Source organism: Mus musculus, chromosome 10, assembly GCF_000001635.26.
Source record: "Mus musculus strain C57BL/6J chromosome 10, GRCm38.p6 C57BL/6J".
NCBI classification, from domain to species: Eukaryota; Metazoa; Chordata; class Mammalia; order Rodentia; family Muridae; genus Mus; species Mus musculus.
The window spans coordinates 29,313,478-29,337,453 of record NC_000076.6 but is presented as its reverse complement, the minus strand read 5'-3'; the positions used below and the strand labels follow the sequence as shown (position 1 = coordinate 29,337,453).

The 23,976-nt window shown below is 38.6% G+C and overlaps 1 protein-coding gene across 3 annotated transcripts in view; it reads right to left on the bottom strand.

Moving 5' to 3' along the window:
* Echdc1 (enoyl Coenzyme A hydratase domain containing 1) overlaps window positions 1–23,976 on the bottom strand; it is a 48,518-nt gene that overhangs the window by 9,208 nt on the left and 15,334 nt on the right. For 2 of the 3 annotated variants that reach the window (XM_006512797.4, NM_001110195.1), the window contains exons 2-5: window positions 19,732–19,947; window positions 15,037–15,179; window positions 5,583–5,635; window positions 3,183–3,263 (exon numbers count right to left, since the gene is read on the bottom strand). In XM_006512797.4, the coding sequence (XP_006512860.1) occupies window positions 3,183–3,263; window positions 5,583–5,635; window positions 15,037–15,179; window positions 19,732–19,947 (493 nt within the window). Of the gene's footprint in view, window positions 1–3,182; window positions 3,264–5,582; window positions 5,636–15,036; window positions 15,180–19,731; window positions 19,948–23,720; window positions 23,955–23,976 lie in introns of those variants that run through there. The other variant, NM_025855.4, reaches the window with a different exon arrangement.

Below are 23,976 nucleotides of genomic sequence, written 5' to 3'. Positions count from 1 at the left end.
GGCAAGAAAGGAACAGTAAGAAAGAACAGACAGAATCAAGCCATTAGAAAAAATATTAAGATGATAGATTGATAGGGCAGGAGAGATAGCTTAGTGATTAAGGGCAGTTTCTGCTTTTGAAGAGAACCCAAGCTCAGGTCCCAGCACTGACTCACAGTGGCTCACAATGCCAATAACTCCAGTGCCAACATTTTATTCTTGAGAGCACCATGTGGTACATGTATACACATATAGCCAAAACACGCATACAAATAAAAATAATTTTAAAGAAGATGGTAGACTAAAATAAAATCAATAGCAACAATGAGTATAAAACAGTCAAATCTACCAATTAAAAGACAGAGGTTGCAATATTGAATAAAAAGTTTACACCCCTAACCTGGCCTGGTATGCAGATCACTAATCCTAGTTTCCTGAAAACCAGAGGCAGAAGTTGGATCAACAACTTCTTAACATTTTCCCCCAATGATTTAGTGAGAACCCATCTCAAAATTAAAGCAACAAAATGTCAGGGGATGCAGCTCTGTGGTAGGCAGATTGCCAACATATCCATGAATTCAGCACCCAGTACCATCAAAAACGGAAAGAAGCATCCTAAGTCACGTGATCTACTAGAATCTATGCTCAAGTTATATAACAAATATATATAAATGCTCAGGTTAAGTGCAAAAGGGTGACGGTGGCTACATCTGTAGCAAGCAAAATGGATTCTTGATCGGATCCCATATCAAAAATAAGGATATTAAAATGGTAACAGAAAAAACCTGAATGACATATACAGATTAGTTAGAAGCATTGCTTCTCTTCATCCAGCACTTACGTGCTTGTCAATAATGCTACAACATGGGTAATACAGGTATCTCTACTTTATGATGACTTAGATCTCAAAAGGTCTATCCACTGGACCAATACATATAACTAGATGGTATGGTAGATCTTTCTGTGTAGGCAAATGCATCTGAACTGGAATTCCTTCCACCTCATCCTCCCACAGGGCTCGATTATAGGCTTTTACCTCTCCACGAGTGGTTACATGGGTGTATGCAGTTGTCAAAATTCCTCTATAATGCACAATTAAAAATGGACGAATTTGATTACATGTAATTTAGATCTCAATATAAGATTATTTTAAAACAAAAGCCTTTGTAACTCTAATCAGCATAACCTAGATTCACAATGACGTCCAGAATGCTACTTACCAAAGCAGAAGGGACGTGTCCTTAGCTTTAGAAATTGGGTCAAAAATTGACTGAAACTTGTCTCTTAGTGTATGTGCCAACATTTGAAAAGATAAAGTCTACACAATGTGTAGAAACTAAGGAGTGAAGTACATTCACACAAAGTGACTTTAGGAGCTGGAGAGATGGTTCAGCAGTTAAGAGCATTTATTCTTCATGTCAGGAACGAGAGTTTGATTCCCAGTACCCACATCACAGTTAAAACCCTTTTAACTCCAGTTCCATGGGATCTGATGCCCTCTTTTGGCTTCCATGAGCACACATGAAAACAGGAAAAATATTCATACAAAAAAAAAAAAACAAGATAAAACAAATCCTTTAAAAAAGTGATTTTTGAAAAATGTATTCTGTGGGGAGGATTTTAGGATCTGAAATTGTGTTCTGTTTAAGATTTTATCAAATTATTGTATAACAGTTATTTAATATATAAACTGTATTGCTATAAAGTACTTTAAGGACATAAAAATAAAGTACTTTGAAAAACGTAAAATGAAATCAAGATTATTAGTGAAAGAATGTCAAACAAAAAAAGTAGTCTTAAAGAACGACAGATAATTATTTATTGACTTTTCTACTAAAAACTATAGTGGTAAAATAAAGTAACTTTAAGACCACTTTAATATTTTGTGTACATTAAGGGTAAGTATTATGTTGAAGTGATGCTTTTGTACACTGTGTGAATGTGTCTGTGTCCTTCCTTGCCTGCCTACAGCACCTTCTGACTTGCTAAAATAAAAAGCCTATGACTTATAAGGCAGGATAGGAAGGTGGTACATCCAGCAGAAAGAGGAACTCTGGGAAAGAGCAAAGCATGGAGCTTCCCTGCCTAGACTCAGAGGAAGCTGTACAAATAAAGCTGAGGAGAGGTAACTAGCCATGTGGCAGACAGAGAATGATACAGATGGATAAATGCAAGTTATAAGCTTCTGAGAACAGGCTTAGCTATGGCCTAGGCATTTAATTAATAATAATAAGTCTTTTGAGTTATTTGGGAACTGGGGCATGGGTGGAAAGGTCACCAATACAGTACACACACACACACACACACACACACACACACACACACACACACACACACACACGTCAGACAGGTAGAAGCAGCAGACAGAGGTGAGGACAGTATATCTGGTGCCAGGCTCAGGCTCTTTGTTGTCCTACCAGTTTAGCTCCTTATAATACAGAACATTTTTTGAACTGGAAAAGGATCCTTAAAAATCAAACATCTAACTTCCTTGAAAACACAATTCTTTGCTATGATTTCAAGCTCTGAGGACTTCTCAAAGCTGTCTACATGGAACAGTTCAATGTGATGCTGTCTTCCCCCGTGTTTACAGACCTCAGGACAAGCATATGAAAGAATACAGAGGTTTCCTCAGAGTTGTTCCTACAGTCTTTGGGACAGCACAAAGAAGCCTGTATAAAGCATCAGATGTTACGGCTTCTGTACTCACACAGCTATGAAATGCTGAGAATTTTAAGGAAAAACAATCAGCTCCCAGAGTTCCTGGCAACCCTGTTCTCCATGTGTTAAGTGGCTATGAACCCCAGACAGTGAAAACATGGCTCTCAGAACCCTCTTGATGAGAACCGCAGCACCACGCTCTTCGTGTCCAGTGGCTTTTCTTCTTGCGTCTTTCAGCTGCTAACTTCTGAATAATTCTCTTGGGTTTAGAGTTTCCTTTGTATGACTTCCATGACTTTCCTTCTTAGGATCATATGGATTTAATTTATGAATAGTCACTGTGTTCTGCTGCTTTTTAAAAGAAATTCATTATAATTGAGTAATAGCAGCTGTACTATTATCTACTTTAATGACTAGTAAAAAGAAAACATTCATTAATTGATTATCTTATTTAAGAATATATGAAATATTGAAATGGTAAAACTAAATCCAAGCATGTGCTAATTATTTTTATGCCTATAGCAATGTAATTTTTATCTTACCTGAAATCACATGCTGTAGTAAGTTCTGCTCCTCCACCCATTGCCCAGCCTTGAACCAGAGCAACACTTATTAACGGTAGTCTGTATATTCAAGGGAAAAATAGATGTGAATAATTCTAAATTTAGTATTCATTTATATACATCATCTTAAAATCTTCAACATTCCTCAATGTTAATAACAGGAAGTATCAAGGGCACCAGCAGAAGAAAAATGGCATGATGCCAAAAAGTAGCCACGCTCGTGCTCCAGGAAGTCAGCAAAGTACCTGCCTGAATCACTGCCTGGCTTTCAGTAAAGCAGACTCACCGTCTTCTAACTGAGGGACCTAGGATAGAACCTTTAGCTCTGCAGGTATCAGCTCAGTCACTGTGAAACTGCTTGCTTTATTTTATGGCTCTACTGTCAAGGTGTAGTTATTATGGTCATATCTGATGGGATAATCTGGCCTAAAACACAGAGCTGAAAAGTCAAGTACTTAAGATTTCCCTCAAAAGACTAAATGGCCATAGGCTGCTCCTATAATATTAACATTACTTATCATTTTAAAAAAAATCCTACTGTTTCTTTTTATAAAGAAACACACACACACACACACACATCTTGCCTTAACTCCTATTTGCTTCCACCACACTAGAACTTACGTTTTTTTCCCCCTATGTTAAAACTCTTTTTTTTTTAACGATTTTATATTTATGAGTGTTTGGCCTGGGTGTTTATATTATGTACTGTATATATGTGTCTAGAGCCTTCAGAGACCAGAGGAAGGCATCAGAAGGGGGGCAGGCATTAGTAAACACCTTCAATCCCAGTACTTGAGAGGCAAATGGATTTCTAAGGGTACAAGGTCAGCCTGGTCTAGTGAGTTTCTGCACAGTTAGAGCTAGAGTTGAAACTTTATCTTAAAAAATAATAATGAAATAAAAATAAACTGTGTCAGAGCACTGTGAGAATACTATTAGATATATTTTCAAAATATGCATTTTTTATTGATTCTAACCAAAATGGAAAGCTATTGGTCTAACCTAAGTATTTCCTTAATATGCCCTACTCCCACATAGAAAGGATTACGTAAATAAGAATAACTTTTAGCCAGATGTGGTGTTACTTGTAATCCTGGAAATGAAAAAAAAAAAAAAAAAAAAAGCAAGGTAAACAGAAGTTTGAGGCCAGGCTCAACTAATAAGTTTCAAACTGAGCTGTGTAATACCCTGTTGATTAATAGATAGATAAATAGATAGACAGACAGACAAGACAGACAGACAGAGAATTAAGAGAATGAAAAAAATAACCTATCTTGAAGAAAGGATATCTTGAAAGAAGGATAGCTTAGTGGCTTAGAGTACTTGCTCTCTTGCAGAGGACATAGTTTGAATTTCCAGCACCCAACATGGTAGCTAATAATTATCCCTAACTCCAGTCCTAGGGGATCTGATGCCTTCCTCTGGTCTCTGAAGGCTCTAGACAACCAGGCAAAACACCCATACATATAAAATAATGTTTAAAACAGGGTTTCAAACTAGAAAAAGCAGTAAATACCTGTGTAGTGGAGTAAACAGGAGCTAAGACAATGATATTTAAAACAGTAATATTATGATTGCATTTTTTCTAGACTCCCAAATGAGTACTAATACAGAAATGTCAAATAAGCATGCTTAAATATGAATATTCTTAGTTTTCATACTTTTAAACTGCTAATATTAAGAATAAAAATAAATCAGAAAGAGTGCTAGAGACATGGCCCAGTAGTTAAGAACACTGACTGTTCTTCCAGAGGACCTGAGTTCAATTCCCAGCAACCACATGGTAACTCAGAACACCTGTAATGGGATCTGATTCTCTCTTTTGGTGTGTCTAAAGAGAGTGACAGTGTACTTACATACATAAAAAATTAATCTTAAAGACAAAATCAGAAAGATTCAAAGCATACCGAGTTTGTAACCTTAAATGCACAGATTTTTTTTCTCCCTTTCCTTTATCTAGATGTAATGTAAACCCACTTTTAACAGAAAGCTTTTCAAAGTATTTGCCTATTCAGTTCTTCTGTCTTGTGGATGCAGTCTGCTCTCCTTGACTTCTCTCCATCCTGAGGAAGTCTTTGCATGTTACCCTGCCTCTCCCCTGGCATCAGACCTTGTCTTTCTCCAGAGCTGTTTCCTGTGGTAGCCAGTTATATAGCCACGGTCTTTTAAACTGTTTTCCTCTTTCGCCTTGTTATTTACAAAACTATTTCTATGTCACTACCATTTCACTCTAATGACTGTTCTCTATGGCATAATAATATTCCATCATCACAATACCCATTAAGCTCAGCTAACGTTTTAAAATGTACAAAGAATGCAATAGTAAGTTGTGAGACCCAGTCTGTTAGAAATGCTATTTTTAAAAGAAAGATACATTACCTCATAAATCTTGTTAACGTGTTTTGCATGAACATAGATAAGGCCACTCCACTCTTTAAATAAAATAAACAAAAAATATGATTATATTACATAAAGAGATACTTTTAAAACTCAGATTTTTAAAAGGAACAAGGCCAAACTTTTTGAAAATCAAAGTTTTCATTTCCAATTCTCTGAGACTGAAGTGTAAATTATGCTGTGATTCTCCCAGATCTTGTGCTCAGGACAGCAACACAAGGGGAGTCAGACTGTAAGCCAAATTAAATATTTTTCTCACTGATGTGGTAAAAGTTCTAAAGACAGATGTTTACAAAAGGAAGGAGGATTTGGTAAAATAGAGTGAGGCAAGCAGTAAGAGTGGCAAGGAAGTCATGGCAGCTGGGAATGTGCTGTCCTCAGTCAGGAGGCAGAGGTGAGTGGATGAGCTCAGTCTGCTTGCTTTCCCTCCGACCAGGACCCAGCCTGTGCAGTATCACCCACATCTATGGTGTTCTTCCAGTCTCAATGAGCTCAGTCTACATAATTCTTCACAAGAATGTCCAAAGCTTTATTTCCAAGGTGACGCTAAATCCCGTCAAATTGACAACCAAGCATGACAATTACAGCTTCCTAGAACAGAGTAGAGTTTCATGCCCAGTCACTTGGGGAAACATAGGATTCTCCCACCTGCTACTGCTAGGAAGGTATGTAAAATAAAGAAGTTAGAATGAGGTTTGTGATTTTGCATTCTACTGCTCTGATTCCTAGATTTTTCATAAAAGCCATACCTTCTTCAACCCAGTATAATCTGGCTTTCAACCTTGTCCCAAAACATTTTAATATTCCATTTGTCAAAATAAATGAGTTTTCCTTACTCCATATCATCTTCTCTTTGACTTAACACCAGTTTCTTGACTCTGGTCTCCTCTCTCTCTCTCTCTCTCTCTCTCTCTCTCTCTCTCTCTCTCTCTCTAAATTTTTATTGGATATTTTCTTTATTTACATTTTAAATGTTATCCCCTTTCCTGGTCCTGACACGCCCCCCCCAGAACCACCTATTCCATCCCCCTCTCCTGCTTCGATGAGGGTGCTCCCCCACCCACCCACTCACTCCCGCCTCCCCATCCTGGCATTCCCCTACACTGGAGCATGGAGCCTTCACAGAACCAAGGGCCTCTCCTCTGATACCCCACAAGGCCATCCTCTGCTACATATGCAGCTGGAGCCACCATGTGTACTCCTTGGTTGGTGGTTTAATCCCTGGGTGCTCTGGGAAGCTCTGGTTGGTTGATATTAGTGTTCTTCCTATAGGGTTACAGACCTCTTCAGCTCTTTGGGTCCTTTCTCTAACTCCTCCATTGGGGACCCCATTGGAGACCCCATGATCAGTCCAATGGTTGGCAGCAAGCATCAGCCTCTGTATTGGTCAGGATCTGGCAGAGCCTCTCAGGATACAACTGTATCAGGCTCCTGTCAGCATGCACTTCTTGGCATCCACAATAGTGTCTGGTGACTGTATATGGGATGGGACAGTCTTTGGATGGCCTTTCCTTCAGTCTTTGCTCCACACATCTCTGTATTTGCTCCCATGAATATTTTGTTCCCCTTTCTAAGAAGGAATGAAGCACCCACACTTTGTTCTTCCTACTTCTTGAGATTCATGTGGTCTGGGAATTGTATCTTGGGTATTATGAGTATCTGGGCTAATATCGACTTATCAGTGAGTGCATACCATTTGTGCTCTTTTGTGATTGGGTTACCTCACTCACAATATTTTCTAGTTCCATCCATTTGCATAAGAATTTCACAAGTTCATTTTTAAAAAAAAATTTTAATAAGGTATTTTCTTATTTTACATTTCTTTTTTTTTTTTTTTCTTCTCAACAGCCTTTATTGCAGGAACGCCTCGATGCTGCTACAGAGACCTTATTTTACATTTCTAATGCTATCCCAAAAGTCCCCCATAACCCCCACTCCCCTACCCACCCACTCCCACTTCTTGGCCCTGGTGTTCCCCTGTACTGAGGCTTATAAAGTTTGCAAGACCAAGGGGCCTCTCTTCCAAATGATGGCCAACTAGGCCATCTTCTGCTAACCAGGGGTACTAGTTAGTTCATATTGTTGTTCCACCTATAGGGTTGCATATCCCTTTAGCTCTTTGGGTGCTTTCTCTAGCTTCTCCATTGGGGGCCCTGTGTTCCATCCAATAGCTGACTGTGAGCATCCACTTCTGTGTTTGACAGGCACCGGCATAGCCTCACAAGAGACAGCTATATCATTTATATATTTTATATATAAAATCTTGCTGGCATATGCAATGGTGTCTGCGTTTGGAGGCTGATTATGGGATGGCCCCCAGTGTGGAAGTCTCTAGATGGTCCATCCTTTCGTCTCAGCTCCAAACTTTGTCTCTGTAACTCCTTCCATGGGTGTTTTGTTCCCAATTCTAAGAAGGGGCAAAGTGACCACAATTTGGTCTTCGTTTTTCTTGAGTTTCATGTGTTTTGCAACTTGTATCTTGGGTATTCTAAATTTCTGGGCTAATATCCACTTATCAGTAAGTACATATCATGTGAGTTCTTTTGTGATTGGGTTAACTCACTCAGGATGATGCCCTCCAGGTCCACCCATTTGCCTAGGAATTTCATAAATTCATTGTTTTTAAGAGCTGAGTAGTACCCCATTCTGTAAATGTACCACATTTTCTGTATCCATTCCTCTGTTGATGGACATCTGGGTTCTTTCCAGCTTCTGGCTATTATATATAAGGCTGCTATGAACATAGTGGACCATGTGACCTTGTTATATGTTGGAGAATCTTTGGGGTATATGCCCAGGAGTGGTATAGCTGGATTCTCAGGATCCTATGTCCAATTTTGTGAGGACCCGCCAGACTGATTTCCAGAATGGTTGCACCATTTTGCAATCCTACCAACAATGGAGAAGTGTTCCTCTTTCTCCACATCCTCACCATCATCTGCTGTCACCTGAGTTTTTGATCTTAGTCATTCTGATTGGTGTGACGTGGAATCTCAGTGTTGTTTTGATTTGCAACTCCCTGATGACTAAGGATGTTGAACATCCTTAGGTGCTTCTCAGCCATTTGGTATTCCTTAGCTGAGAATTCTTTGTTTAGCTCTAACTCTTGAGTTCTTTGTATATATTGGATATTAGCCATCTACAGATGTAGGATTGGTAAAGATCTTTTTCCAATCTGTTGGTAGCTGTTTTGTCCTTACTCAAAAAGAAATTAGGGAAACAACATCCTCCCAATAGTCACAAGTAATATAAAATACCTTGGAGTGACTCTCACCAAGCAAGTGAAAGATCTGTATAACAAGAACTTCAAGTCTCTGAAGAAAGAAATCGAAGATGATCTCAGAAGATGGAAAGATCTCCCATGCTCATGGATTGGCAGGATTAATATAGTCAAAATGGCTATCTTGCCAAAGTAATCTAGAGTTTCAATGGTTCTCTCTTTCTAAGAATATGTTCTACTCCTGCCTATTAGCCTGCTGGGTGACTGCTTCTTTGCAGTCTTCTCCCTTGAGTCCTCCTATTCAGCCAATCCATCCCCTAAATGCCTGGACTCTCCCAAACCCAAGGCATCGCTCTTTTTCTCTTGTTTTCATTCGCTTTCTTTTCTTTGAAAGCTTCAGCCACTCCTACTGCTGGTTTTATGTGAAGCAGTGGACTCTTGTAGCTATTTCCACTTTCTGCCAGTAGTTCCTTAGGCTTAGCATTGTTAAACTTACCAGGAGTAAAAGCACACTCTGGGTTCTAGTTCTGCCACTTAGCAAAACTATGCCCTTGAGCAAATCATGACTATGAGCTCATTTCCTCATTGACAGGAATGACGATAGATGCAGAAATTGTAGCTTTCAGTACAATGGGAAAGACAAAGACCTATACATTCTGTAAGTTCCACACACAGGCTGCTTAGCTACTAGAAGAGTTAACCATGGGCAGTAGGTTCAGAATGGTGATGCTATTACCAATTCCTCTAGCTCACAAAATCCTCATTATCAGAACCTAGCTGTGCCTCCTCAGTTCCTCTTTTGAATTATTGCCAATATTTACTTTCTTTCTTCATTTCTGTTCCAAATAAACTAGTCTGGACCTGTTCATCAGTTTATGGGTTTATAAGTTAAAAAAAAAACAAAACACTTTACCATTTCTTAGAAATGGGGACAAAACACCCATGGAAGGAGTTACAGAGACAAAATTTGGAGCTGTGACGAAAGGATGGACCATCTAGTGATTGCCATATGCAGGGATCCATTCCATAATCAGCTTCCAAATGCTGACACCATTGCATACACTAGCAAGATTTTGCTGAAAGGACCCAAATATAGCTCTCTCTTATGAGACTATGCCGGGGCCTAGCAAACACAGAAGTGGATGATCACAGTCAGCGATTGGATGGATCACAGGGCCCCCAATGGAGGAGCTAGAGAAATTACCCAAGGAGCTAAAGGGAACTGCAACCCTATAGGTGGAACAACAATATGAACTAACCAGCACCCCGGAGCTCTTGTCTCTAGCTGCATATGTATCAAAAGATGGCCTAGTCGGCCATCACTGCAAAGAGAGGCCCATTGGACTTGCAAACTTTATATGCCCCAGTACAGGGGAACGCCAGGGCCAAAAAGGGGGAGTGGGTGGGTAGGGGATTAGGGGGTGGGTAGGGGATTAGGGGGGTGGGTATGGGGGACCTTTGGGATAGCATTGAAAATGTAAAAGAGGAAAATACCTAAAAAAAAAAAAAAAAAAAAAAAAAAAGCTTTACTTCCTAAACAATTTTTCTTCTATTTAACTTCTTCTTAGATATAATTTCCATCCTACTTCCTGGTAATGCTTCCTGTAGGATAGTAATTTCTGGTCACTAGCAGAATAAATTCTAAGATCTTGAAAATACCAAATTGCACATTATCCCAAAGTACATTACCAACATCATTATTAACTCCTACCCTCTTCAACCAATAATCTTAAGTTCAAATATCTGGCAATCCTCTAAATACCATATGTATACCATTATATAGCATCTATAACAACATATAACACAGAGAGACAAACATGCATACACATATGTACTTATACTCTGTTTTGTTCATACCAGCCCATATCACTCACACACACACACACACACACACACACACATTCTCACATTCTCTCTCCCTCTCCCTCCCTCCCTCTCTCCCTCCCTCCTTCCCTCCTTCCCTCCCCCTCTCTCTCTCTCTCCCTCTCTCTCTGTTTTACTCTCACAAGCCTATCATTTACAAAGCTGTAGTGCCTTGTTCTTGTTCTATCTCCAGGAATGACCAGGTCAAATAATGTGATTAAATCACAACTTTCTAAATGCCACAATAGTTTCCTCTTTTGTGCTTTAAGGTACTTTTGTTTTCAATTTTTTACACCTTAACTATACTACTTATAAACTGTTTTATATGAACTGTATATTTGAATTAATTATTTGACATATTGTTTTTACAAAATAGAAGTTAAGGAATATAATAATTAAGTCCTCAATAATCTTAATGGAACAACCATTAAGGTACCATGTTCTCCCCCTGCCCACATTCTTTCATACTTGAAGTAACCAAGAAGAGTGCCAATGAAGAAACAACTAAACTCAATTGAGATACAGAGATGTGGGGCAACCCGACACAGGAGAAGAGGCAACAGAAAATGCTAGGCTTACACAATAAGTTACTTGAAGCTGACGGTATACTACCAATACTAATAAAGATCTCACAATGTAATGAGTGTGTGTTGGCTATAAATGTATTATAAAATAGGAAATTAATACTGGCCCCAAAGACCTAGGACTGAGATTTAATTTGGTCAGGCATGGTGACACACACCTTAATCCCCAACACTTGGGAGGCAGAGACAGGAGAATCTTTCTAAGGTCCAGGCCAGCCTGGACTATACTGAAAGAAATGAAGAAGCAGAACAGGAGGAGGAAGAAAATGAGGAAATATTATTAATTCTTCACCCAAAGCTACAGGTCAAATACTCATTTATTTTTAAGAGTTAAAGGAAGAAAGAGGTCAGGGGTCTAGAGATACAGCCCAGCAGTTAAGAGCACTAGCTAGTCCTCCAGGGACTCACAGTATGTATAACTCCCATTCAGGGGACTGACTGCCCTGTTCTGCCCTTCCTGAGCATGAAAGTGATACACAGGCACACATGTAGGCACACCACCCATAAACATTTTCAAAGAGTTAAAGAAAAGAAGTCAGCAACAGCAAACACTATGAGCCAAGCAGAGGACGGTACTATGGAGTAATTCCAAAAAACAAAGGCAGCAGTGAAGTGCTCGGGTACAGGCATCTGGGAAGCACTGGAGAAGGGAGTGGAGAGCTACAACAGATGTGGTTTTATTTGTCTGTATCCTGAGAGGTAGTTTCACCTTTCCAGGTCATCCCAGTAACAACTATGAGAAAACCCGTACAATCCTCAGTGTGTGTAAGCAAACAAGGAGCATCAACCCCCCTCCGCACTTGCATGCATCGTGAGTATAAAAACTCCCATCTTGCAAAGTATCTTATTCCATGACCATAAGTACCTGTTTTGTGGGATAAGGAATGCCTTCCAAATACACTGAGATATTTTTGGAAAATAAATAACTTGTCTATCTATATCTATGGCTAAAATGAAATTGTACCAGAGTAGCAACAAAATTAAAGCATTTATACAGAAGGCTGGGGGCTGCTGTAGGCATTTAAGCCACAAAGACCTAGGCAGTAATTTGGCAGAAGGGCACCAGGAGGCCAGGGAGAAAGGAGAGCACTCTGCTCCTTCTGGGTTAAGGCTGTGAAGCTTCCTAAGCATTACGTCTTTTCCTTGACACATCACACCTACTTGCTGCAAAGTAAGCAATTTTATATCTTCCTATACACTTACGTTTACAACTGTGGACTTTGATTCCTTCAGATCTCTAAAGAGATTTCTCAAGGTTTCTAGACCATCTGTGCCACAGAACCATAATCTTACAAATGAATAATATTTACACTTTTCCCCCTATGGTTTGCTTTACTCCTTTTCCTATCTCTTCAGGGCTAACCCTTCTGTGGCATTAGTCCATCTCTTGGTTTCCATAGCTTCAATTAACTGCCATATCCGGGGATCCATCCCATAATCAGCCTCCAAACACCGACACCATTGCGTACACTAGCAAGATTTTGCTGAAAGGACCCAGATATAGCTGTCTCTTATGAGACTATGCCGGGGCCTAGCAAACACAGAAGTGGATGATCACAGTCAGCTAGTGGATGGATCACAGGGCCCCCAATGGAGGAGCTAGAAAAAGTACCCAAGGAGCTAAAGGGATCTGCAACCCTATAGGTGGAACAACAATATGAACTACCCAGTACCCCGCCTCCCGCAGAGCTCGTGTCTCTAGCTGCATATGAATCAGAAGATGGCCTAGTCGGCCATTAGTAGAAAGAGAGGCCCATTGGTCGTGCAAACTTTATGGACTTTGTTTTTTCTCTTTTCTTTCATACCACTCTGACATGTAAAAATAAATACATATCTAATGTGTACCACTTGAGTTAATAAATATCACCAATTCAACGATCAACCCCCACTCAGATTACAGGTAAACCCCCCAATTAAAGTATTTTCTTCCCTCCATTTTATCATGACTGTAGGGTGTGTGTATAAGAACATTGATAGATATACTCTAGCACTGCTCATTACAGACACCATGGTATAGCACTAATTTGCCATGTGTAATGGAAACTAAATTTCCCATATTCTACCCTTAGTATCTGCGACATCACCATTCTACTCGTGCTCCAAAAATTTCTACAATTTAGAATTTTCTTAAAAAATGTTTAATCAAATTACACAAGAATGGCTGAGAAGCACCTGAAAAAATGTTCAGCATCCTTAATCATCAGGGAAATGCAAATCAAAACAACCCTGAGATTCCACCTCACATCAGCCAGAATGGCTAAGATCAAAAATTCAGGTGACAGCAGATGCTGGCAAGGATGTGGAGAAAGAGGAACATTCCTCCATTGTTGGTGGGATTGCAAGCTTATACAACCACTCTAAAAATTAGTCTGGCGGTTCCTCAGAAAATTGGACATAGTACTAACAGAGGATCCCGCAATACCTCTCCTGGGCATATATCCAGAAGATGTTCTAACTGGTAAGAAGGACACATGCTCAACTATGTTCATAGCAGCCTTATTTATACTAGCCAGAAGCTGGAAAGAACCCAGATGCCCCTCAACAGAGGAATGGATACAGAAAATATGGTACATTTACACAATGGAGTACTACTCAGCTATTAAAAAGAATGAATTTATGAAATTCCTAGGCAAATGGATGGACCTGGAGGGCATCATCCTAAGTGAGGTAACACAATCACAAAGGAACTCACACAATATGTACTCACTGGTAAGTGGATATTAGCCCCAAACCTAGGATACCCAAGATATAAGATACAATTTGCAAAACACATGAAACTCAAGAAGAACGAAGACGAAAGTGTGGACACTTTGCTCCTTCGTAGAACTGGGATCAAAACCCCCCTGGAAGGAGGTACAGAGACAAAGACTGGAGCTGAGACGAAAGGATGGACCATCTAGAGACTGTCATATGGGGATTCATCCCGTAATCAGCCTCCAAACGCTGACACCATTGCACAAACTAGCAAGATTTTGCTGAAAGGACCCCATTATAGCTGTCTCTTGCGAGGCTATGCCGGGGCCTAGCAAACACCGAAGTGGATGCTCACAGTCAGCTATTGGATGGATCACAGGGCCCCCAATGGAGGAGCTAGAGAAAGTACACAAGGAGCTAAAGGGGTCTGCAACCTTATAGGTGGAACAACAATATGAACTAACCAGTATCCCCCAGAGCTCATGTCTCTAGCTGCATATGTATCAGAAGATGATCTAGTCGGCCATCAGTGGAAAGGGAGGCCCATTGGTCGTGCAAACTTTATATGCCTCAGTACAGGGGAACGCCAGGGCCAAGAAGTGGGGCGGGGGAGGGTTTGGGGGACATTCGGGTAGCATTGGAAATGTAAATGAAGAAAATACCAAGTTAAAAAAATACTGCAAGAAATACTACATGAAAAAAAAATTACAAAAGAAGAGGTGGAGGAGGTACTGCTGGAAGGAGAGAGCAATACTGAAAGCCAGTGATACTCATTCTCCAAAACACAAGCACATCCAAAATTGCTCTGCTTGGACCACAAAGATGAGTTATCTCAGCATGCCAACCAAAATGCCTTTTATAGATACCCTGTAGGGAAGACCCTAACATTTCCTTCTTTTCCTTACAAATTCTTATTATTACCCTTATAAATCTTTATACTTTCTCACAAAACACAATAAACCAAATCAAACAAAAATTTCTTTTTGAAGAGTTATAGTACTAAGCACACAGGTAAGACGACTTTCTCAGGCATATCTGTTGTGAGCACCCGTGAGGACACAGGCTATGTACTTACTTCTGGAGTGGAGAGTGCCTTCACAGCATTCAGATCAGATCCTGAGCAGAAAGTATTTTTTGCTCCATGGATAATGAGGCCTTTCCCTTCTGTCCAATTTTCTAATTCAATTACCCTTTCCAAAAGTTGTAGCATCATGACACCTATTAGATGAGAGAGGAAAAACACAAACACATTTGAGAGATGATAAAAACAGATACAGTAAAGTGCTAAGCAAGAGTGCGAAGACAGATACTTTATAAATATTTACTGTAGATTTACCAAATGTTTATTGTTTTGATGTTTTGATATAATGGATTATACAAACAAGGTATATAAAACAGGCTCTGCTTTAAAATTTTAAATTCACAGAAATCAGACAAACGTATTTAGGTAGAAAAATAGGAATATATCATACATGTCCTAGGAATAGAAAAATTGGAATATATTATAGTGGATACAGTGATAAGGAAAAATTACTTCTTATGGTAAAGAGAGCAAATATATTCTGTCTCAGTGAACAAGGTCAATGGGCTCTATGAGCATAACACGACTGTGAGATATTATGATACACGAGATACAAAAAGTCTACAACAAAGTGAAATTCTAACCATCTCCTCAGCGGGACTACTGATTGTTCAGTTAAGTCTGGAAAGGGCTAATAAACACATAAATTAAGGTCATGGTTGCAAAACTGACACACCTGAGGTACAATATAAAATTGCTTTACAGGTCTACCAGCAGTAAAGCTGATGAATTACACATTAGATCGTTATCATATGGAAACAGCAGAAGTGTCATTTCAAGTTCTAATAAATAACCTGTATCTGTGCATATCATGGGTCATAATATATGCAGATATGATTAATGGGATTTTACAACATTTTTCATGGGACTTTGTTTTGGAAAAAAAAATCCTACAAGGTCAATAATTACTATTCTGCCATAACCAATAGTAATAGGGGCTACAGTTAGATGTTAGATCAATGTTATGAATTCACAAATAACTAACAAAATCATCCTTTCTAAGTACTACCTACTTAAAATAAAAGCTTCTCAAGAATGTCCTGCACACTTGAAAATATTCTTGCATGCAAATTATTTACAGTTTGGGAAACAAAAATAATCCATATATTTAGGGTAAGAATAAATCTATATAGACAAATCTATACCTTCAATCACAAATGATATTTAAACCTAAACAATAATGGTGACCATGAATATAAAAATTGTACCACTAGTTCATTTTAAACTCTCTCTTTTGACTTAGTACAGCAAACTTTAAGAGTTGGGGGGTATATTAAAAACTCAGAGCCTTAGAATATCTGCTTTGATGATATCTAAGCAAAGGCACTGGGGCTCATCGGCCCACGCATGTTAACAAAACACCATTACTTAAAGCATCTCTGCTTGTACTTGTTTTTCACATTATGCATTAAATTAATATACCCCCTACATAATTGAATCTATGGAGATAGTACCATTAATTACATGCAAATTTTGAACACCTCAAATGTGGGTGGTCACCTGAAGTATGTTCTAAATGTAATAACAGATTTCAAAGACATAGAATGAAAAGAGAAAGAAAAGTATTGTACATGAAATTTTTATAATCTTTACTTCAATAAAAATATTTTTATTAGATATTTTCTTTATTTACATTTCAAATGTTATCCCCTTTCCCGGTTTTCCCTCCGAAAGCCCCCTTATCTCCTCCCCCTGGTAAAAATATTTTAAATAAAGGAAGTTAAACGGACTATATTATTATAATTAATATTACCTATTTGGTTTTGCTATCTAAATGATAGCTGCTAGAATATTTAACATTATACATGAATCTCATTGTGTCTGTCATTCTATTTGTGTTGGCCAGCATTGCTGTAATCAAGACGGTCTCAATTCCTGAAGCAGAATGAAAGTAGCCTTTCCATAAAGGCCCAGTGCTGGAAACTCATAGTCTACAGTTGATTGAATTATGTGTAAATACATAAAACGTTGTAAAATACTTCTGAGCCTAACAATTTAAATGCTAAAAGTAAAAATGCAAGCTGGTTCAACCATTCTGGAAATCAGTACGAACATTCCTCAAAAACTAAAAATAAACCTACTGTGACTCAGCTATAGTACTCCTTGACATATACGCAAAGAACTCTAAATTCTACTCTAGATCCTTGCTCAGCCATGTACACTACCACCCAGTTCACAATAGATAGAAAACAAGAAAAGCAAAAACAAAACAAACAAACCAACAAAAAACCTAAATGCCCTTCAAGAGATGATGGGTAATGAAAATACTTTTCAGCTGTAAATATAAATAAAATTACAAAATATGCAAGTAACTGGGTAGACTTAGAAATTATTATACTCAGTCTTCCCAGACTGAGAAAGACAAATGTCACTTCTACATCTAAATCTTCAAATCAGAGTATACAACAAGGAGAAACCACAGCAATCAGAAAGTATGAAGGAATGAGGTGGGGTGATACAAATAGGAATAGGAACTAGGGAGGCTGGAGGGAGGTCAATATAAAAGAGAGAAAGGAGGAAGGACAAAGAACACCTAGGTCGTTTGATAAAACTTCAAGGAATCTTATTATTCTTTACTTATCTGAAAATATACACTATACATATAAGTGTATGCACACGCACACACACACACATATATACAGAGATACATAAACACACACACAAAGTAAATTATGTCTCTTGGGCTAATAATGCTTTCCATAAGAATCACAAACTAACAAAATGCCCAGTACCAGTCTTGAGAAATCTTTAAATGGCTAGTCAACATCATCCAAGTGACTCCCCAAACAACATAGACTATTGCTGTTCCTCTTACTTGACTTTCAAAGGTTGAAGGTAAACCTCTAATGCTGAAAACACTGGACACAGGACTTGGACTATTTGAGCTGGGTCTAACATGAAAGCCCTTTTCCTGTGGTCTAATATCCATGGGACCAAAAAACACTATGAAAGCTACCAAGGGAAGACAACAGTCAATAGTTCTATGCCAAGGTGACATCTGTGAGCCAAAACAACAGGCATGGCCAGCCAACCTTCTTATATGTACAGACAGTGGCACTCACATATTCGTATTTCTCAGAAACTATCCACTTGAACTGAAGGTCCACTCAACACGAGAAATCATGCCTGGTACTAGAAACTGAGCCAACTTCCTGGTGGTAGTGAAGTAGGTCATGAACCCCAAAATAAAAATCTACTATCATTATTTTGCTACGCCAGAATAATTCCTCACTATATTCTAAATGTTATCCTTATACTCACAGACAAATGTAGATACTATCTCTCATCAAACAGAACCAAACCAAACCAAACCAAAGAAAAGTCTCTTTGCTGTCAATGGAGGCCATCACAGAAAACCACAAGTGAACAAATTCAATTCAGAGATCAATGGACTGCAGTGATCTGAGTCACTGTGGATACATCATAGCTCCTGCACATCCCATTCAAGGGACACCAAGTAAGAGGGGTGGACAGCTTGTCAGAGAGAAAATACCAGGATGACTGCTGGGACACAGTGTTTCCTAGAAATGGTTGTATAAACAAGACCTGAAAAATGGCAGTACCAATAGACATGTAAAGTCCTACACAGTCTCACCCCTAACCAAAGACTATAGTCAACCAATTGCAGCCGAGCGAGAATTAGCTTCTGGGGTGGGACCAATACAAAGTGGTCAGTGTTGAAGCCATATAAATACAAACAACAAAAACACACTCAGCAGTTAGTTTGTACTTATATATCTCTCTCTCTCTCACTCTCTCTCTCTCTCTGTGTGTGTGTGTGTGTGTATGCGTGTGTGTGTGTGTGTGTGTGTGTGTGTGTGTGTGTGTGTGTGTAAACACAATAATAATTAAAGAAAATGATTCTATCAACCTGAGAGTGAGGGATACTGAAAACCACAACCAATCAAAATGCACAGTTGTATAGCCCAGTTCTAACTGTTATACCTACAACACCAACTCCTGCACCTAAGGCTTAACAAACATTGTAGAAGAGGGGAGGGGGAGATGCTAAAAGCCAGGAGAAGAGGGAGTTTGCTTTATGGTTATATCTTCTAGAAATATCAGAATATATGAAGTCTCACCAACATGACTGTCTAAATTTGACCTGAAGAAGGATGACACCAATAGCTATGCCAATGTGAATGTGGACAAGAGAAAGTTCATGAGGACTCAACCCTATACAAAGAACTACAGGTAATTAAGGAATGTTGGAAATGGAAGAAAAATCTTTCCCAGGGAAGAAAGTGTCTTTGGTTATCCATAACCAAGTGGTCAGTTCTGAAAACATAAACAGACAAGTGACTGAGTAGGTTACACTTATGTATTCAGGGATATAATACACACATGCACATACACAGAGAGAGAGAGAGAGAGAGAGACAGAGACAGAGACAAACAATGAACTTGAGAGAGAACAAGGCAGGGTGTATATGGGGGAGCATAAAAACATATTGACTTAACAGTGTCCATTTTTATCAAGATTTGTACTCATGACTTAAAAATTAACTTGTGCATAATTATAAAAATATTTCTGGTTCACATTATTAGAAAATGATATCAGTGTGCATATATTCTACAAAGAATACCAAGACTTTCAAACAAAATTTTCACTGGGAAAGACTAGAAAAGCTGCGATAGCAGACTATGACTTAGTGTCATTCTCTGTGTGAAGAAGGCAGACCTCTCCTACCTGAGAAGGCATTCATTTTATTGGGGTTGTTTAGCGTCAGAATGCCAATGCCGTTCTGCTTCTTTAGGAGGTCAATGGATCCACCAGGAAACTGCTCCAGTATCTTCTTCACTTCCTCCTCGTGGAAGCCATGACTCGTATTATAAAGCGACACTCCTGTTTGTAAGAGTTTTGTTCTTACAGACAGAGATGAAGTCAAAAGACATTTTGCCATTTCTAGAAAAGAAAAAAAAGGATACAGTTATCCCAATAAAAAGAGACATATTATTTTTATACTGTTGTGTTGGATATAATAAAAAGCTTTTCTCTTGAACTGTGAAAACCTTGCCAATGAAGGTAAGCTCCAGTTAAGTAGACTAGGCTAGCCTACAACTCGTTTTTCTTCAAGGTTCCATCTTTCGGGAGGGTTTATCCATGCTGGGCTGGGCTTTTAGTGATGCAACTAGCTTTGAGTCATCACTGCCCCTGTAGGTAGCTCAATCAGTCCACTAGTCCATCAAGCTGGCCTTCAGTGGAGTGATACTTTGGTGTCTTATCAGTTCTTTGGACTGAACCCACACTTGTGGTGTTGTATCCACCCCCCAGAACAGTATCTCATTAACAGTGTATGTGTGTTTGCATTTTTTATTGTGTTTGCATTTTTTTTATTTACTGTTACAGATGTTTCATTTAATTGCCCACAGTTACTTAAATTCTGTGAGAAACAAATCTTATATTCCTGGCCCTGATTCAGGCCTTACTGATACCTGGATGTCCCTATAATCCAATTGGGACATTCTGAAATTGACCCTATTTTTAATGCCTCTTTACTAACAAATGAATCATGTCTCCTTCATTTGGCCTTTACTTAAAATTTGCCTTTCTTCTCTCAAGATTCACCCTACATATACATACTCTCTCACACACACACACATAATATGGACACAAATAACCAGAGTCTTACAAATATAACATGCTATATTACTTCCTTCTTAAAATATTTTTTCTCCTTTTTCTGATCTGGTACATCAATAACAGAATTTCTAAGTTTCCACCCAGAAGTGATTATTAACATCATCCAATGTTAATATGTTACACATATCAGTATTTTTCTTTTCCTCTCACAAGGCTAATGGATGTTATGGATTAGGACTAATATATTCTTTCAGAGCTATAAGTAATTTACCAGTAAATACAAAAAAATTATTAGCAACCATAATTGAGAAGAGCAGTTTGACTGGTGTCGTCCTACTCATTTCCAGAGAAAGACTGAAATGTGAACTCTCTGTAGGAGGCAACAAGTGTGTCTGCTTTTACTGGTGTTGCTATTTTGACTTACTCAATTCTATTCTCCTTCATTTCCTCTCCGCTGTCAGTCTTATTCCTCACACAGCACCCTTCATGTTTTGAGAAAAGACACTTGGAGCTACTTTTACCCTCTCACCTTAAGAAGGGCACACAGAGTAGGTGTCACAGTTCTGCTGAGTCTACTTCTGGGCTAGGAAAACATAAGTTCTCAAGATCAAGGATTCATATTGAAAACTTGAGTCGCCTACATTTCCAGAAATAAGCCTAATGAGTTCAGTGCGCTTACCAAATATATAAATACACACATATACATATACATACATATATACACACACATACACATACATATATATACATATACATACACATACATATATATACACACACATATATATACACACATATATACATACATATATATATATATATATATGGCTATGTGTGCTCTGCAAATTGTTTGGTTTGCTCATGAGTATGTTTCAGTAGAGAGATAACTCAAATAGGAGATTAATTTGAAGCAAAAGTTCTTATCTTTCCCACACTGGTTACAACATCAAACGAAAATGCTACAAAAACCTGATTATGATTTAGATGGCTATTTAAAGAATATTAATTTGTCTGTATTTTTATAATGCTTTGTTTAGGAAAATAACAGGAAATTAAAGTATAAAATATAGAGTTAAGGCTCAGAAATCATTGGCATTTTAACAGTTATTATAGGTTAGTAGAATCTATATCCATATATTTGCATACATACACCTATATATACATATATGTATCTATGGTAAGGGGGTCTACCTATTTTACCTAGATATATTGTCTAGCATCCATCATTGAGTATGATTAGTATAAATGGTATCGGATCATGACCCTTCACCCTTAAACCACTGAACACTTATTTATGTAATGCATTGCTTTGCATCATTAGAAATAGACACTTTTCCAAGAAAGGCTTCTATTATGACATGTGCCCATTTTTCTATTAATTTCCCATTTTTTCTCTTCTTCCTTTGTTCTGTATCTCTCTTTCAACACTGAACCTTCTTTTCTGCTCTTCTTTCAGATTCCTTTCTGTACCAGTGTAATTCAAAGAACAGCTCAAGCCTGCTATTGGAAATCCAACTGTAACAATGTGCTAATAGTTTGTTGTGCATACTTTCATCTCAATTTTAAATACACAAACTCAATGGTTAAAATCATTTACTACTGATCCAGAGAACCTGAGTTTGGTTTCCAGCTAGTAACTCCAGCTCTAGGAGACCCAGATTTCTTCTGACCTCCCATTCTTGTGCATATAACCTGCCCACCGCACCCCTATATACATAATTAAAAATAACTTTTTAAAAGATACATGATGGCTAGGGTGTTAAGAGGATAAGAATGTTAGATATTGGTGAATTAGTGTAGTATCTGAAAATATAAGTAGAGTTTAAGATTTCAATGTTGTCTTAGAGCAGACACACATAAACAGATTATATTTGCTATATTCCTGGGAACACAAGGTAATGAAAATGGCTGAGTTACAATGTTAGAAACATTTCTTCAGGACAAAAATCCTAAATTTTGTCATGTGGTAGGACAGCAAAGCAGCTGTTCTATCAGGAAACAGACCATTCCAGGTGAACATGCTCACTGCCAAGCCACTGCAAAGCACCTCTGGCCATCTGGGACCAAAGGTTTCCCTCTCCAATTCTACATGCTAGTTCTTCCATTAAAAGTCCTTAAATTATACTAGAAAACTAACATAATTCCATATTTAAAACAATTAGCATAAGTAAACAAAGAAAAATCATAAGGTACTTTTGAATGAAATATATAACCTGTTTCTCAAGTTTTCACATTACACACCACCTACACCTCTCCCCACACAAACCAAAGAAAAGAACTTTTATTTCCTCAAATATTGATTTTTGTCATCCCAAATCTTAGCACATATACTGTTACAGGGTTGTTTTTTGTTTTTTTTTTTTTTCCTGACAGTAATTTCAAGTTATCTTCTCTAAGTTCCCAGACTACATAAAATCCATCTCCACTACCAACAGCTGTGGTCACATCAAACACTATCATTAACTTCTAGTTCTGACAAGTCGTCCTAGTAAATTTAGTTTCCAAGAAGGCATCCGAAGTGTTGAGAACAGTCCCTGGCAAACGGGGATTTCCAAGATTTTTCTTAAAACACATGGCTAGTTCACCATCTAGCTGGTTTCTTCTAATTCACTTTGTTGCACATCCTCTTTGCGCCTCAGCTAGCTGTCAACTAATTGGTTTTCAAGTCAAAAAGACAAACAAAACAAGCCTGTCTTGTTGCCATCTTCCTCTTCCCTCCCCAAGATTTCACTTTTTTTTTTTTTTTTTTAACCTGTCAGGCTCCTATGAGGGAGCTATTTCTTCAAACTAACTCTTTGATCAGTCTTGGTCACATCTCTAGCACGGAGAACAAGAAACAATAACAAGTTAGAGAATCCGATGTGGAAGTTAGGAAATTAAGAAATGCTAACGTGTGGTGATGTCCTTAGTGAGGTGTTCATAACTCCTTGAGATTTGATAAAAGTGGAGACAGAATAGGATAACTTTAATTGCTCCCATCAAAGTTGGGTTGCTCTTCTTGTTGAAAAAGTTGGCTTCACGAAACAAAGATGTAGGAAAAGTTTGAAATAAGCAAGATCATTTAGCTCACAGGTAGAGATCCCACGGAACATTACCTCGGTTCTCACAAGGGATTCCAAAATATTCAGAAATCGGCTTAGAATTGACCTCACACCTTCTCATCCTTTGAAACTGCCAATTTAGCGGATTTTCCCACGTTCTCTGCAACGCCTCAGGATTTCCCAGAGACCTGCAGGAACTCACGAGCCCACCTGCGCGGCGGCGCCTGCGCTGCGGTGCAGAGCCAGCAGAGGGCAGTGCGCCTGCGCGGTGAGCGTGTGCGCAGCCGCGCGCCCCCTCGCTCTGCATTGG